Source organism: Prionailurus bengalensis, chromosome A2, assembly GCF_016509475.1.
Source record: "Prionailurus bengalensis isolate Pbe53 chromosome A2, Fcat_Pben_1.1_paternal_pri, whole genome shotgun sequence".
NCBI classification, from domain to species: domain Eukaryota; kingdom Metazoa; phylum Chordata; class Mammalia; order Carnivora; family Felidae; genus Prionailurus; species Prionailurus bengalensis.
In genome coordinates, this window is record NC_057348.1 from 54,008,264 (window position 1) to 54,025,745 (window position 17,482).

Consider the following 17,482-nt stretch of genomic DNA (forward strand, 5'->3'; position numbering starts at 1 on the left):
TCCTCATCTGTAAGTCAGAGATTAATAATGATTTTTATGAAACGTTTTGATTTATATTACCATTTATTGTTAATCAATAGGACCATCCTGAGGATAATGTGTCTGAAAAGTAGAACGCAGCCCCAAGGCCTGAGCAAAGGTCTTTCTTTGGACTATGGATTGACCACTGTCTTGGGTTCTTGGTTCCCTGTGTGCATCCTGCAGTGTGGTTACCTGAGAACTGGGAGTTTTCCTCTCAGCCACCACAGGAGAATTTAGGGATGCATTTTAGACTGCCAAGGGAAAGGGCATTGACTTCACCAAAGATGGGTGTTTTGAATGGGGAGGGGTCCAGTTCTGTCTCCCAGGGACGCAGAGAGCCTCAACACCTTCTGACCTGTGTCTCAGTTTCCACATCTGTAAAATGGGGGTGAGAAACCCTTAACTGTAGGTTCTAAGGTTGATTCAGAGACCCCGTCATTTACCGAGTGTCTAGGATTGTCCCTGCCGCTTACCAAGCTGATGCCTCTTGTCCTGCAGGTCGGCCACACACACGGAGCACTGTCATCACAGCAGTCAAGTTCCTCATCTCTGACCAGCCCCATCCTATTGACCCCCTCCTGAAGAGCTTCATCGGTGAGCACCCCCACTCCTCTACCCCCAGCCCCGCTCGTCCCCTCCTCCCAGCCTTTGAGTCCAGGCTGATTTTTCTTACACATTAGCTAAGAGGAGTCTGAGGCCCAGGAGGCTACCTCACCCCTATGATGGGCAGCAGGCCCTGGTGCAAATTCCTGTGCTGCCACTGAATTGCTGGGTGAGCCTAACATGCCCCTTCTTACCTCTGAGCCTCATTTCCTCATCTGTAAAGTGTAAGGGGGTGAGAACCCTTATCTGCAAGTTCTAAGTTGATTCAGAGGCCCCATTTTTTATTGGGGGGAAGGTACTCCATGAACACACAGTCTCTTACACGTGGAAAACCACCAGCCTCTCACGTGCATTGGCTTCGGTGGGCTTCAAGCTAGGTAGAGCTCTACTGGAATTGGGGAGAGTGGCTCCCAGCTCATGCCCTGTCTTGGGAGTCTTCTGGACTTAGAAGCCCAAGCAGACTTCATTGGTGAGCCCTCTCTTTGGAACTCTGCAGGACTAGGCTCTTCCTAGAGAAGGCCAACATTCACAGCTCTGAGCCTGCAGGCCTGTAACTGGATCACACTGGGAGTCTGGCCCTTCTCACACAGGCAGCACAGCCTGGTGGAATGTGGAGAGATTCTGAAGTCTGCCAGTCTTGGGTTGACAGCCTGGCTCTGCTACTCTCTGGCTGTGTGAGCGTGGACAGGTCATCTCATCCCCAGCTCTGAAACAGGGGTGACGGGGTGCCTGGGTGGCTCAGTTAGTTGAGCATCCGACTTCGGCTCAGGTCATGATCTCACAGCTCATGGGTTTGAGCTCCATGTCGGGCTTTGTGCTGACAGCTCAGAGCCTGGAGCCTGCTTCAGATTCTGTCTCCTCTCTCTGCCCCAAACCCGCTCATGCTTTGTCTCACTCTGTTTCTCAAAAATAAATAAATGTTAAAAAAAAAATTTTAAAAAACCGGGGTGTTGGGGTGCCTGGGTGGTTCAGTTGGTTGAATGTCTGACTCAGGTCATGATCCCAGGGTCGTGGGATCAAGCCCCACATTGGGGTCCACACTGAGCATAGATTAAGTACCGCCTAAGATTCTGTCTCTCCCTCTGTCCCTCCCTCCCCTTCTCTAAAATAATATTTAAAAAATTTTTAAACAGGGATTCTGATCCATACTTGCCAGGGCACTGTTGTGTGAGACCAGGGGTCAGCAGGTGTGGCCACACTCTCAATTGGAGAACATGTCTAGAAGCCACAGCAATATCAACAGCAACTTCATCCCATCCCCTGACCCAGTGGGCATACGTTGCCCCTAGTTCTGAATTCCCTCATCTTGCCTGAGCCGCCTATGGCTAGCAGTCCTAGGGACCTCTGCCTAGGTGTTTGTTTTTGGTTGTATGGTTGAACCACAGTTTTTGTGCTCTCACTGCATATCAGATATAAGGCTAGGCCCTTTGGTATACCTCACCGTAGTTCATTCTCCCTTGCTTGAGGGTCGCATGTTACAGATGAGGAGGCAGAGATTCAGAGAGGCGACTTGAACTCCAGTCTTGCCAGGTTCCCCACCAGGACACAGTAGAAGAGCCCCAGAGGTTACCAGCTCTGGATTTGAATCCTGCTCTGCTGGGAGACTTTATGTTCTTCCCAGGGCATTGTATTGGGAGGCACAGCATGGCAGTTTTCCCCATGACTGGTGATGGTAACTCTGATAACCTGATTAAGGTGGAGACTTCCAGGTTCTCCACTCTAAAATTACTTTTTCCTTTGGAATAAGTATTTTTGAGTCTGTCAAAACATCCTGTTCATCAAATTTCTGCCCACCACATTTAGCATCCATTGTGATTTCTTTCCTGATTCAGTGATTTCTGACAGTTGCCAAACGGTGACTTTTAATTTCAGCATTCCTTCCATATTTGTTCTGTTCTCTGGAAGAACTTTTCCTTATCCCCCATTTATTTATTCATTGATTTATTCATATCGTTAATAGACTCATGGGTTCCTGTTTTATTCAGTGACTTATAACTATTTACTGTCTTCATTTATTTTGATTCTTAAGCTTGTCTTAGATGTGGCCAGTGTGAGCCCTTCGGACTGGTTCCTATGTTCTGTTGATGTGTTTCCATCATCCTTTGAACATATCCTTACTTTTTGGCACAGTAAGATGCCCTACACTTACCTTGAGCCTTTGCTGCCTCAGCTCTGGAATCAGTCCTTTGTTCAGGGAGCCCTGATTCTTTTTAGTGGAGAATGGTACTTAGAATCCAAGATCTAGACACTAGGTGTGCTAATTGCTACTGGGGTGCCATTGCTTCAAGGTCCTCTTAACAGAACTAGGAAGTATGTGAATGTGTGAATGTATGTACACAGACACACATGTACATGTGTGACCTGCTCTTCCAGTCCAGCACTGCAGGGCTCCTTCTAGCCTTCTTCTGTTCCATACCCTTCTCTTACAGGGAAAAGCCCAGTTCTGCTGTCTACCAGATATTTATATGCTTAATCCTGGAACACACAGAAAGTAGACTGACAATTGCTAACTTTTATCTCTGTGAATAGTCAGTATCTGTTTATAGGTCTTTTGTCGTTAGTCGGAGGGCAACTAGTCAAAATACTTTGGAAATTACTTGGGTGAGTTGTTTCATTCTTTCCTAACCTGGGGTTATGTTAATCATTTGAAATACTGTTAGGATCGCAGTTTTTGTTGTTGTTTTTTGTTTTTTTAAGGATTCCCCTCATTCTAGATTTTCTTTATAGAGCAAATGAGACATTAACATAGTCCTTAAAAAGTCTATAAACTATACAAAAAGGTATATTCAGAGAAGTGCTATGTGAAAGTATAAGTTTCTTTATCTCTCTGATCTTCAAGATCCTTATCTGTAATGATATCAAGTTAACGTTTATAGAATCCTTGCTCTGTGCCAAGCTTTCTGCTAGGTATTTTAGATAGATTAGGTATATTAGATAGACGGATAAATAGATAGATAGATAGATAGATAGATAGATAGATAGATATCACATCACTACATTTTAAATCTTGAAAACAGTCCTACACTATGGGTACTGCTGTTACCCCCATTTTATAGATGAGGACATTGAGGCTATCCAAGGTCCCATAGCTAAGAAATAGTGGAATCTGGATTTGAACCCAGGCCAGACTCTAGTTCACATTCTTACTTGTGCTTTGAGGACTCATTGTGCCTGGTAAGAAAGTAGATGCTCAGAACACGTTTGCCCCCCTTCAGCCAAGTCTGCCCAGCTCACAGTAATCAGGTAACTGAGGTTGGGGTGGAGGTGATTTGCGTCTTGGCTGAGCCATCCCTCACACACCCTCTCATCTTTCAGGAGAGTTCATGGAGAGCCTGCAGGACCCAGACCTGAATGTGCGCCGGGCCACTCTGGCTTTCTTCAACTCGGCTGTGCACAATAAGCCCTCACTGGTCCGGGACCTGCTGGATGACATCCTGCCCCTCCTCTACCAGGAGACAAAGATCCGCAGGGACCTCATCCGAGAGGTAAGGCCATTGAAGGCCAGTGAAGGCCTGACTGGCGGAGCTGTGACAAGGATTTGGGTCAAGCTCTTCAGAGCAGGCACGTGGGCCATGTGGCCTGGGTCAAATGCTGCAGCTCCACTTCCAGGTTGTGTGACCCTGGGCACATTGACCTAGGGACAATTTAATCTGCTCTGAGTCTGTTTCTCTTCTTGGGAAAAATGAGGAAAATAGTTCGTGTCTGCATCATAGGGTTGTTGACAAGATTCAATGAGTTATGTCCTGCAGCTTCTCAGGGCCGCTCCTGGCACACAGTTGGCACTCGGTAAATGTTGGCAGTTCTTATTATCATTCAACATTCAGCAGGCATTCACTGAGCACCAGCACTGTGTCAGAGTGCCAGGATCAGAGCTGGATCAGAGCTGCCACTAGGGAGCTCATGGCCACCTAAAGGATAGAGACACCCATTCTGCCGATTATTTTCCTGAGATAGAGCCTATTTGGTGCAATAAGGATTTAAGGGGCACAGATTAAAAGTTAATTAACAGCTATTATCACATAGTATAATAAAAATGTCTTGGGGAGCCTGGGTGGTCACTCAGTTGAGCATTCAACTTCGGCTCAGGTTATGATCTCATGGTTCGTGGGTTTGAGCCCCACATCTGGCCTGCTGCTGTCAGTGCAGGCCCACTTTGGAGCCTCTGTCTCCCTATCTCTCTGTCTTTCCCCTGCCCATTCTCTCTCTCTTTAAAAAAAAAAACAACAAAAAAACCACCTGGCATTGCTGAAGAGGAAGCGACTATGTTTAGAGGGGTTAGGAAAGTTTCCCAAAAGAGGGGGCATTTAAGCTGGGCTTTGAGGGGTGAGAATGAGAGTACCATTAAGAACAGAGCCTTGTGGTTAAAAGCTTCAGAGACCCGGGCTTTTAATTCTAGTTCAGCTGCTTACTGGCTGTGTGTTCTTGGGCAAATTAATTAACCTTTCTGAGCCTTAGTTTCCTCTTATGTTACATGGGGTTAATTTAACACTGTCTTCCTGGGGCTGTTGTGATGCTTGAATAACATGTCATTTGTCAAGCAGTCAGCACAGTGGCTGGCACGTTACAACTGCTCAGTAGATTATAATAATTATTGTTACTGTTATTATCAAAGGGCATTGCAGGCTGAGCAAAGCCAAGAGATTGGGGACAGAACACAGTACTGAACAACAGAGGTGGGGTGTGCAGCAGGAACTAAGGGAGGTGTTCTTACACCCTAGAGTCACATCCCATAACCCTTGTCACCCTTCCCTCCTGCAGGTAGAAATGGGGCCCTTTAAGCACACAGTGGATGATGGGCTGGACGTGCGCAAGGCAGCCTTTGAATGCATGTACTCGCTGCTTGAGAGCTGCCTGGGCCGGCTGGACATCTGCGAGTTCCTGAATCACGTGGAGGATGGCCTGAAGGACCACTACGATATCCGGGTAGGATGGGCTCCCTGCCAAACCTATGCCCACCCTGTACGAAGGGGAGAGCAGGCACCACTGGGGCCCATTGCTTGTTTGTCCCCCACTCTCCACCCCGGCACCCCTGTAAATAACTGCATTGTTCTTTTTCAATAAGAAAGAGAGCCAACCTCTCAAACACCTTTGAGGAGAGTCCACACTGGGCAAGCTCTTTGGAGGACGGTTTAGCAGTAGCTAGAAAAATTTAGAATTCTGAGACCCACCTTTGACCTAGCAGTTCCATCTCTGTGAACAGAGCCTCTAGACTGACACCTAAAAACATGTTTGGAGTTTTATGTTCTAGATTGTTCTGAGAGTTGGGGAAAGCTGGCAGCTTCCCAAATGTCCACCTATCAGAAGCTCACTCAATAAACTGGGTACCTCTGGTCTTGGAATGCTACCAGCATTAAGAAGAGTGAGCCAGGTCCCTCTGCACTGATGTGAGAGATGCCCAAGGCCCACTGTTGATTGATAAAAGCCAGTTTTTACAGGCATTTCCCCCATGCTTTTCCCTTCTTACCCCTTCTGGCCACACGGCCCTCTTGCCTGCCCTCCAGGGAGCACAGGACAAGGCCTGGGCATCAGTGCAACATTTGGACTCCTATGTCCAGGCTCCTTTTAGTGTTGAGGAGGGTGGGTTGAGGAGCGTGAGTCTGCACCACACCCTTAGAGAGTGGGTTTATGATGCCCACTCTACAGGGGAGAGGCCAGAGAGCTGGGTGGTTCCAGGGCACCAGCTGCGAAATGGAGGAGCCCTGGGTCACAGCATGTGCTGTGTGATGCCATGCTTTTTGCTGGTCCCCCTCCTTTGCTGTGGGTTGCGGGGGGATCAGGGCAGGGTGGACATCTGGTAGGGATGGGTAGGGAGTGTAGAATTCAGACAACCATCCGTTATGCTGCATGTTTGTAGGAATTTCACCATTTTCAAAAGAGGTCACCATTATTCTCCTGCAGGCTGGACCAGGATTGTAGATGTGTTTAGTTGGCTCATACAGCAGTTGTTTGTTTTTTTTTTAACTGAGTGCCAGTTACGTGAAAATCAGTTTCTTTTGAAAACAGTGCATGAGCTCTGGGCCACATTCCCACAGCCACAACAGGCTGGAGCTGACAGCTGCTGTCTGGAGTGTGGACTCCTAACTCCTTCCCAGTTGCCATCTGGCCCTCTTCACTCATGGACAGTGTCTGCCTGGCCCAGTGAGCATCTGAGCTTGAGAGTAGCCCCCTCCCTGGTGCTTCTTCTTATCTGATCCTCTTCAGCCAAGTGTAGCTGGCATAGTGGGTATTGCCATTCACATTTTTTAAATGTTTATTTATTTTTGAGCGAGAGATACAGAGCATGAGCAGGAGAAGGGCAGAGAGAGAAGGAGACACAGAATCCAAAGCAGGCTCCAGGCTCTGGGCTGTCAGCACGTGGGGCTCGAACTAACGTACCACAAGATCATGACCTGAGCCTAAGTCAGACGCTCAACCGACTGAGCCACCCAGGCGCCCCCTGCCATTCACATTATAGATAAGAAAACTGAGGCCCAGAGTGGGAGAGACTGTTGCAGGGCCCTGGCAGGAATTAGTGCTAGAGTTTGGACCTGAGCTCCAGGTATTGGTACCAGATCCTCTGATCTTCCCTGGGCTCTGCTCCTTTTGGCCATTTCACTGTGAACGTTGTCTCCTTCCTCTGGGGCAGATGCTGACCTTCATCATGCTGGCCCGACTGGCTACCCTGTGTCCCGCACCTGTTCTGCAGAGGGTGGACCGGCTCATTGAGCCACTCAGGGCCACCTGCACCGCCAAGGTAAGCCCTCCTGCCTAGCCCTGGGCACACCTACAGATTATTCAGTTACCATTTATGGGTAGTATATGAAGTGCTTCATTTAACTGTTGTTGTCACCCTATAAAGTATTTCTTATTGTCACCACTGTATACACAGAGGAACAGAGGCTCAGAGAGGTGCAGTTATTGATTTGGGCTACCCAGCTAGTAAATTGCAGAGCTGAGATTCACACCCACCTCTTTCTTTCATTCATCAAACATTTCCTGGGTGCCGGCCCTTGTAGCAAGGTACTAGGGATACCACATTGAACATGGTGTATTCCCTACTCCCACATCCTAATTGGAACACTGAGTTATTCTCTTGGAAAGATAGAAACCATTGATCGGGTGATTGATCCAGGGCAGAGTTGCTGCTAGGCTGGAGTGCCTCAAGGGTCAGGGGAGGGATCTGGAGTGGAAGGCCTGGGGGAAAGCTGCAGCACTGGGAACAGAGCCTGGTGCCCGGTAATTATCTGTTGACTGAAAGAACTAATCTGGGTTTTGAAAGGGTAGGAATTAACCAAACGAGGGCAGAGTATTTCAGATTGGAGCTTAAAGAGGAGAGAGATCTATAGAACAGTGATTTTCAAGTTGCAAAAGAGCAAAACCTTTTCCAAAAAAATGAAATCTTTTGTGGCTAAAACAGATAAAATTGGTAATTCTTAATAGAAACCTACCTTTTAAGTTTCAGTTTGTAAACCTATGCATGGTATGAAGTCATAGAAAACAGTGGTTCTGCAGGGCCATTGCAGTCTTGACAGTTTCAAAGGCCAAATCACTTCTAGTTTTCTTGGAGCTATACAGCATGGAGAAAAATCCCAGTTCACAGGGAAAGGCTGCAAATGGTGTTGCAGCATCAGGACACCCTTCCACTCGGCTAAGATGGCAAGAGGAGCTTTGATCTGAGGCCTAAACAGAGGCCACTCATTCTGGCTGCCCAGAGGGCACTGTGTGTGGGGCGCTATGATGAAAACTTGCTGCATCCAAGTCCACGATCCCTCATCCACTGAAACCTACAAAGCTCTGGAAACCAAAAGCTTTTTATTTTTTTTTTAATTTATTTTTTTTAATGTTTATTTTTGAGAGACAGAGCGCAAGTTGGGGAGGGGCAGAGACAGAGGGAGACACAGAATCCCAAGCAGGCTCCAGGCTCTGAGCTGTCAGCCCAGAGCCCAGCGTGGGGCCTGAACCCACGGACCATGAGATCATGACCTGAGCCAAAGTCAGCTGCCCAACCGACTGAGCCACCCAGGTGCCCCACTGTGTTAAGTCATTTAATCCTTAAAAGCAACTCTATGGAAAGGAGACTCTTACATATAGAAAGGGAAGTACAGCTTAGAATGACCACCTGAAGTCACAGATCTTACAGGGCAGAGCTATTTGAACCTGACTGTTCAACCCCAATGTCAAGCTCTTAACCATTACACTGGACTCTTCAAGGGAAAGAGTCTTTGGGTGAAGTCAGGGGCATGGAGAGGAATTTGGACTTTATTCCATAAGCAGTGGGGGGAATTCTGAGATCCTCTAAATAAGCGTGGGGGATGAAAAACAAGGCAGACAAGGCAGTTTTGGGTACTTGCTGTGCAGAAGAAATTGCAGGGCCAGGCACCTGAGTTGGGGGGAAGAAGCCAGGCCAGCTAGATGACTGTCACAGTGATCCATTCATTCAATTAAGTCAGATGGTACCACCAAGTCATATGATACCAAGAGCCTGTTTTTAAGCACAGTGAATAAACATAGGCTGAATCTCCTATCAGGGGCAGGAGACAATTAACACTTTATAGCAATTGTCACCACTGAATTATTTATTTTTTAATTTTTTAATTTTTTTAAATGTTTATTTATTTTTGAGAGAGAGAGAGCGTGAGTAAGGGAGGGGTAGAGAGAGGGAGACACAGGCTCCAGGCTCTGAGCTGTCAGCACAGAGTCTGACGCGAGGCTTGAACTCACGAACCGGAGATCATGACGTGGGCTGAATGAAGTCAGAGGTTTAACAGACTGAGCCACCCAGGTGCCCCCATCAAATTACTTATTAATGAAAAGAAAGGTGGACAGTTTAGATTGGCTGGTCCGAGGCCCCCTAGGTGACTTCGAAGTTGATTTGAATGACAAAGAATCGCCCTCTGGAGAAACTTACCAGTGTAAAAGTGCAGGAGAAATCTCAGGACAGGAGACTGAGGGGAGTATGCTGTGATTTAAACTGGGAAAGCTTACTACAGGTGGTTGAGAGGAATCCAGAGACTAGTGAGGGAGGCTGTGATGCCAGGCCAGGCCAGGCTCAGTAAAGGATGGCTCGTTTTTTCCCACTTTAGGTCAAAGCTGGTTCCGTGAAGCAGGAATTTGAGAAGCAAGATGAGCTGAAACGCTCCGCCATGAGGGCTGTGGCCGCCCTGCTGACCATCCCGGAAGTAGGGAAAAGCCCCATCATGGCTGACTTCTCTTCCCAAATCCGATCCAACCCCGAACTTGCTGCCCTCTTTGAGAGCATCCAGAAGGATTCTGCTTCAGCCCCCAGCACAGACTCTATGGAGCTCAGCTAGTGCTTCCCCAGTCCCCACGTGGGCCCTTACCAAGAGAAGGGGGCCTACCCAAGCCTGAGGCCTCACTGTCCCCATGCTGGCCAAAGGCCTCTGCTTTTGCCCTTTCTTCATCTCACTGGGGGGCCGTCCTGCTCCTGGTCGGGGCTTACAGTGCCTTCTCCAGGGACCCCAACTCGAGGCCCCCAGCAGGAGCTGCAAGGCTGCCAACAGTTGGACCCTGTAACTCAGGACAGTCATTCAAAGCAACAGGGCATGGACGTTTTTCCAAGCCCTTCGGCACAAATAGTGGATGTGTGACTTCACACTGGGCAGTCTATACCTTCAAACTGGAGAGTCGCTGCTTTACAGAGGACTAAGTAGTGTTTAGAAATACTCTTGTGCTCACAGCTGTGAAAGGTTAGGAGGCAGCCGGCTGGCCTTCTTTCCCACCAGTGTCACTCACACCTCTCCCACTTTTCACTTCACTTGATCTGATAGGCCAAAAATTCATGCTTCGGCTGGGCATCTGACAAACTAAAGCTACTTCTCTGAGCTTCTTGCATTTTAGAATTCAAAATGCTTCCTTTTCCAATTGGTAGTGATGATTCAGAAATTGGTATTTTTGCAGGGGAGGTGGTTGGGATAGAGAATTAGATCTAATATGTTTTTTTCTAATTTCAAAACGCTTATGTAATCAAATGGGAAACCAGAAAGCACAAAGGAAACTAGACCACCTCTCACGCCACCCCACCTATAGGTGTAACCAGTTGGTTTGTGTCCTTCGGAAGACTTTGAACATGTTGTTCCTAGTTTTTAGTATTGAAGACACAAATATTAAGCGACAGATTAAAAGAATCTTCTGTACTGTCCCAGGTTAATAAGAGATCCTTGTTACTTTTTCTCTGCACAGTTCCTCTACTAGGCATGTCACCATCCATGTTTCCCAAGTCAGTTTAAAGAAATTATGAAAATGACCAACATTTACTCAAATGTTTCAGACTAGGTTTTGAACTGGAGGCAGCCCACCTGTAAGACCTTTTTCTAAGGGACTTAAAACCGCTCATGGCTAGCATGCCAAGAAAATTCTAACCAGGGTAGTTCTTTCTGCTCAGTTGACCAGGTTGGTAGGGAAAAACACCCTGTATGCAGTGGTCTTGTTCTGGAGTCTACATGCCATATCCCAGGACTATATACTGCCACTTGCTACCAGTTCCTGGAAAAGTGGTACCCTAACTTTACAGACATGCCTGACTTTATCATGCTTTGTAGATACTGCATTTACAAATTGAAGATTTGTGGGAATCCTGCGTCCAGCCACGTCTGTCAGCACCATTTGCTCATTTCAGGTCATATTTTTCTCAGTTCACTTTTTCATTATTGTATTTGTTATGATCTGTGATCTTTGATGTTACTATTAGTGCCTGAAGATGTCACGGTCATGAGAAAACTTTTAACGGTGGAATTGAGATGGAATCTGCTCCTGGTGAAGGTGCTGTTAAAGACTGTTGAAATGACAACAAAGAACTGAAGAATATTACATCAACTTAGTTAATAAAGCAGTGGCAGGGTTTGAGGGGATGGACTCCAATTTTGAAAGCTCTCTGGGTAAAAGTGCTCATATTACATGCTACAGAGAAGTCATTCTTGACTCCATCAATGCAGCAAACTTCATGGTCTTAATTTTAGTAACTTCCCACAGCCACCCAGTCTTCAGCAACCACCACCCTCATTAGTCAACAGCCATCAGCATCGAGGTAAGACCCTCCACCAGCAAAAAGATTGCCATTCATAGAAAGCTCAGGCAGTTATTTTTGCAATAAAGTTATTTTTAAATTAAGGTATGCACATTACTTAGGTAAACTATTGCACATAATAAATTTGAGTATGGTATAAACAGAACTTATATATGAACTGGGTAACCAGAAAATGCGTCGGACGTGTGACTTGCTTTATCACAGTGGTCTGGAACCAAACCAAGCCTGGGCCTCTGGAGGCATGCCTGTAATTAACAGGGCTAAATTCTAGCTATTGTTGCCTAGAGTGTGGGCTGTAGTTGAAAAGGGAGCTTGATTATTAAATCCTGAATACCAATCAAGAGGCTATATCATGTTAAGGATCCCACATCTTCAGAAATTGTTCAATTACCTGAAGCAGCCAGCTAGGGGAAGGTTATAAAAGGGAGACTGCAAAATATCTTCAGACATCCAAGGCTGATCATATAGTAGAGGGATTTTTGTCATCCTGTCATGGTTTAGGACAGAAGCCACAGGATGCCATTTCAGCACCAAATAAGTAAGGGAGTAAGGGATTCACCTGGATTCTTTCATGCAGTTTCTCAATCACGAGAACCACATAGAGTAAATGTCATCCAACTTTACATAGCAAACCTAAGAAAGACTACTTGCTCTGAGCTACAAGGTTCTCCAGTTAAGGGAGGAACCCACCTTGGTCTGAAGGCCAAGTCTCCCCTACCCCCAAATGGAGTGGGCAAGGCTGATCTGGGCACCAGAGGCCTATGCCCTATGAAGAATAAAATATCCTTTATAAACCTCTTCCAAATGGAAGATTCCAGAGTATTAACCAACAGTAAAAAAACATCTGTGACAACTTGTCTGAGTAGGAAATTGAAGAGTAAAACCAAAGAGGGAAATGCCAGATGGTAGTTTTATGGTTTTATTAACACAAATATGATGTGCCCATAAACTGTCTATTCATTTTCTTCGCTGCGCAGTCTGGCATTGGGATTCGTGACTCTGATGGCCAGCTGGGCTGCTCTTTCCACAATGGCTTTACGGTTCTTGGAGGAGACATTGTGAGCAATCTCTGCACAGTAAGATCTGGAAGAGAATTGGTTAGTGAGTAGAGTAAGGAGGCGCTGGTAAATGGCTGATGAACAAGACCTGCACAGCCCCGAATCCCAACTCTCCTAAAATCTATGGTACCAGCAGTAAGGCTCTTAAAGTATTCCCAGGCAGTGACAAAAGCACTCTCATTGTTCCCTCTCAATCCCTACAGCAGCCTTATGATTCATGTATTGCCTCCATCTTACAAACCAATGGCCCTTAAAGGTGGAAATGAATTCCCAAGTCAGATATATAGAAACAGACAGGGCTATCATGGTTCAGACCCAGACCCCCAAGTTCAAAGGTCCTCCTCTATCCTTCTAGTCCCATGAAGTTTTAAAACTCTCTGCAAAGTAACCAAGAGCAGAATCCAACAGTCTGATTAAACCAGGAGCTTCCTGGCTCAGACATTAATTTACTTGTTTGCTGCTGACAAAATTCAAATTGAGAAGTAACATTGCCTGAAGTTGCCCAGCAAATAGCTATACTTTAACCCGCCTAACAGATACTGTTCCAACTTACTCATTCCTCACAGCTGCACCATACCCTGGTTTGGTAACAAACTGGCCCGAAGCATTTTATGACGCCAGCAACAGCTAATTAAGATACTGTAGGGGCACCTGGCTGGCTTATTAGGTGGGTCATCTGACTCTTGATCTTGGGGAGGCGAGTTTGAGCCCCACGTTGGGTGTAGAGATTGCTTAAAAATGAAATCTTAAGGAGCAGCTAGGTGGCTCAATCAGTTAAGCGTCTATTGATTTTGGCTCAGGTTATAATCTCATTGTGAGTTTGAACCCCAGTCAGCTGGAGCCTACTTCGGGTTCTGTGTCTCTCTCCCTCTCTGTCCCTCTCCTGCTCATGCTCTCAAAAATAAACATGAGAAAAGAAAATGAAAATCTTGAAAAAAAAAAAAGACTCTAGGAGAAATTTCAGCAAAGGAAGACTGTAAGAAGTGACTAAGGCAATGGGGCATACAGAGTTCTCTTTAAGAACTCCAGCAAAATAGCTTAACAGACAAGCAAACTAAAAGAATTTTTTCATTTTCTATAAAGGAGGTTCACTCAAGCTCAAAGTAGCTATATTTTGAAATGTTTCCATCTTTGTTCTTAACACTTAAATCTTTTCTTCCCCCCTCGATAACTCCTCAGGTCCTTGTCCATATATATATTTAACATATCAATCATCTTAAATACCTTCCCCTCTGCCTAGGCATTTTCCACACATGATCACCATTTTGAGTGTATATGTAACATTCCACCCAGTGCCTGTACTCCCACCATTCACAAATTACACTTTCAATCCTTCAGTTACTGCTGCAATGATCAGCCTTACAAAGATTTTCTGCTTTTCAGTTTATTTAAGGACAAATATCCAGAAATGCAACTTGTGGTGTAAAGGTCACAAATTCCAAAAATTTCTATAGCTCTTTACACAAACTGTCAAGCTATTTAAAAAGAGTACCTTTTTGGCATCCAGCAGCACCTGCAACTCATGTTTGCTGCCCAAGTATCTTTAATAGGAATATAAGAACACCATTCCCTCCAACCCAAATTCAAAGCATCTAAATAACTTCCCACATTAAATGTTTTCTCATCCCACTGTCCCCCTTTTGGCCTAAGCAAACCAAGTCTCTCACAGAGCTCATAAAGTGTCTAACTTTCTTAAAACCCTTGAAAGGAATGCTGTGAATCCTCCATGCACTCTAGCATCTCTACAACTTTGTGTAAGCCATCCTGATTGCAAAGCCTTCCTCCTTTTCTCTACCTCAGATCACAGAGCTCTTAATCAGACAGCAACTCGTCTATTCCTGCAGATTTTGGAAGAGAGATACCTGTGGCCACAGCATAAAGTGTCCCTTAGGTCTGAGGCTACACTATATCCCCCATACCTCCACATAAATAAAGCCACCATTCTGCAAAGAACTGCCAAAAGGATCCTCCAGCGTTTTTACTGTCAGGCTAAGTCCTGTCTTTCCAGGTCTCAGGTCTCTACTTACCAGGGGAAGTTCCCTCACCCTGCTCCAGCAAAGGAAACCTTTCTAAGCCCCCAACAAGCATTCTTTAAGCTCCCTAGAGAATATACAACTCCTCCAAATGCATTCTATAAAGTCCCTACCAAAACTGCTCACAGATGCAGACTTCTGACACCTGAACCCAGAAGTGGGGCCCAACTCACTTGTTGCACATCAGCAGCACCTCAAGCTCCTTGACATTGTGGACTAGGAACTTCCGGAAGCCACTGGGCAGCATGTGCTTTGTTTTCTTGTTGCTCCCGTAACCAATGTTGGGCATCAAAATCTGGCCCTTGAATCTTCTGCGCACCCTATTGTCAATGCCTCTGGGTTTCCGCCAGTTGCGCTGAAATAAACACAGGAGGGTTAGTGCCTTTGCCAACACCTCTTCCTTTTAGAGGAAAAAAGGGGGACCCAATGAAAAGGAAACATGCCCCAACAGTAGCTGTCGTTGGGTTACAGTTCACCTTTATTTGGTGGAGAAAAATAGGGGCTCCTGCCTTTGAGCACCAGGAATATAGACTCACATCCACACTCCTAAATAAAGGAAAAACAAACTACAGACTGATAGAATGTGAGGGGATTGTGTATACAGTAAAGTGAAGAGCATGGGTTCTAGCACTGCACTCAAGATACAAGTTTTCTCATCATAAAATACGGATAATCTACTTCTCATAACCTCTTAAGGCCACCTAAAATGATACAAGCCTCTAGACACGTCAAAACAGCCAAACGTCCAATTCACACTATAATCAAGTGACTGAATGCCAGTAAGGTGTACTCAGACCCAAGTTTCTAGAGAGCTCTTCCACTAACTGGACTGGTTCATCTGCCAAATGTGATCTTCTGACCAGGTGATACCATAAATCCAACAGCCCATTTAGGGGCTCCTTTCTCCACCCCAACAAACACTTCCATCCCTGGACCACATATACCTTAATTTTGACATATCGGTCTGACTGGTGCCGGATGAACTTCTTGGTCCTCTTTTTAACAATCTTGGGCTTCACCAGAGGTCTGAGGGCAGCCATGATGCCTTCAAGAAAGAAGCAGAGATGGTGACAGAGTCCTAGAAGGAAGCTTTCCTGCTCAGGCCTTGAACATTGTTGCAGAGTGTCTTCCAATCTCCAGCTACTGAGCAAACTGGGAATGGAATGGGTACCTCTGCCAGGCTTGCTTTCCCTCCCATTTCCGAAGCTGGCAGAATACGAACCACTCTCCAGACGCGATCCTGGGAGGTCAGCATTCGCTTCATCCACGCTAACAGCTAATCTAAAACAAATGGGGGCGCCCGGGCGGCTCAGTCGGTGGAGCATCTGACTTCAGCTCAGGTCATGATCTCACACTCTGCGAGTTCGAGCTACACGTCGGGCTCTTGTGCTGACAGCTCAGAGCCTGGAGTCTGCTTCAGATTCTGTGTCTCCCTCCCTCTCTGCCCCTCCCCTGCTCATGCTCAGTCTCAAAAATAAATCAAAACATTAAAAAAAAAATTAAAACAAATGGACCCCCAAAAGTTCTCAGCTTGCACAGGGGAGCAAATCCCACACCTGGCGCCCCAAACCCCAGACAGTCCAATTTCCTTTTCGTTAGGCAGAACTTGGACAATCCACAAGAACCTGAGCCTTAGTTGTCTTCTCATCTGTAAAATGGAAAGGATACTGCACGTTGAATGCTTGCAGTGACTGGAAGTAGAGAAACCTGTTACTTCCCCTAAAGTGCTGCTGCTCTACAATTCTCTCACAACAGACCTATAAAACCATAATGTACTGATGCTTCTAGGCCTTGGAACTTCCTGTTCTACCTGAAGATCATCCGAGGACCGGCCTTCCCGATTACCCTAGTTTTTTTTCCCTAATGCAACACCCTTTTTGTTCTCTTCGCTGCTTCTATTCCTTTGTTCAGCACACGGTACTCCGTGAACTTTGTGTTCGATAAAGGAACGCACCTCCGCCCGAAACATTATTTCCTCGCAGACAAGGACGCAGTTTTATATTCTCAGAGATCCTTCGTTAACTGAACCGATCGACTAGCAGCAATCGATTGTTTTGTTTTGGCGGTCTGGCCGCAGCAGCAACCCCAAGACCAGAACCGCAGAGGAGGGAGCGTCGGTCGGCGTGAACAAAATACACGCGGAAACACAACGCTGACCAAAACGGGAATACTCTTGCCCTCGGACTGGAAACTTCTGGTGGCTTCACAGTCCCTACAAGCCCGCGCTGCCTAGACCCGAAACGGCGACCTTCACTCCCAGGCCTCAAACAAGCTGTCAGCAACGCTGAGAGACACCAGGCGGCCTCCGTAGGGCGGCCAAGTGGCCCTGGGAAGCAAACCTCCATCATCGGCTGGGCCGCTTCGTTCTGTTCCTGTACGTGCTCCAGCCAACCGACAAGGACAAAACCCACCAAGACGAGTGCTCGGAAGGGCAGGCCTCCTCACCACGAAGCGACAATACCAGATGAAGACCGCAGAGATGCAGATGGCCAACGATTAAAACTCACCGAGTTACAGATGGCTGCCACCTCCGCAGGCAGCGCCGAGGAAGAGAGTGGAAGGTCGCGCGCGAAGGCTGATGGGACTTAACTTCTGGGTCCTGTCAGGGAAAAAAGAGTACTTCCTGCGCTTGGTCCTTCAAAGGAAAGAAAGACATTTCAGAGAAATACTGAAAAAAAGTCGATGAATACATGTGTTTTAATATATATTAATATCTAGAAGTACTGCTGGGAATTTTTCACACC

At 46.4% G+C, this 17,482-nt stretch overlaps 2 protein-coding genes and 1 non-coding gene across 4 annotated transcripts in view; 1 reads left to right on the forward strand and 2 right to left on the reverse strand.

Annotated features, from left to right (window-relative positions):
- The window catches only part of CAND2 (cullin associated and neddylation dissociated 2 (putative)), a 33,501-nt gene extending 21,709 nt beyond the window's left edge, over nucleotides 1-11,792 (forward strand). The window contains exons 11-15 of the mRNA XM_043588160.1: nucleotides 520-615; nucleotides 3,940-4,109; nucleotides 5,383-5,547; nucleotides 7,250-7,357; nucleotides 9,687-11,792. Of these exons, the coding sequence (XP_043444095.1) occupies nucleotides 520-615; nucleotides 3,940-4,109; nucleotides 5,383-5,547; nucleotides 7,250-7,357; nucleotides 9,687-9,914 (767 nt within the window). The 3' untranslated portion in view covers nucleotides 9,915-11,792. The remainder of the gene's footprint in view (nucleotides 1-519; nucleotides 616-3,939; nucleotides 4,110-5,382; nucleotides 5,548-7,249; nucleotides 7,358-9,686) is intronic.
- A 760-nt stretch (nucleotides 11,793-12,552) lies between these two features.
- RPL32 (ribosomal protein L32) lies at nucleotides 12,553-17,373 on the reverse strand. Of its 2 annotated transcripts, none has more exons than XM_043588166.1 (4): nucleotides 17,246-17,373; nucleotides 15,683-15,783; nucleotides 14,912-15,093; nucleotides 12,553-12,730 (listed from the first exon to the last, which is right to left on the reverse strand). In XM_043588166.1, exons 2-4 carry the CDS (start codon nucleotides 15,776-15,778, stop codon nucleotides 12,601-12,603), a joined length of 408 nt encoding a protein of 135 aa, XP_043444101.1. In that variant the 5' UTR covers nucleotides 15,779-15,783; nucleotides 17,246-17,373; the 3' UTR covers nucleotides 12,553-12,600. The 2 variants fall into 2 exon arrangements, with proteins under 2 accessions (XP_043444101.1, XP_043444102.1); XM_043588167.1 differs by having other exon boundaries at nucleotides 16,693-17,261.
- Nucleotides 15,849-15,988, reverse strand: LOC122488846. The gene has a single exon (XR_006298759.1). It is a non-coding gene; the product is annotated as a small nucleolar RNA SNORA7 (small nucleolar RNA).
- Nucleotides 17,374-17,482: the final 109 nt, after the last annotated feature.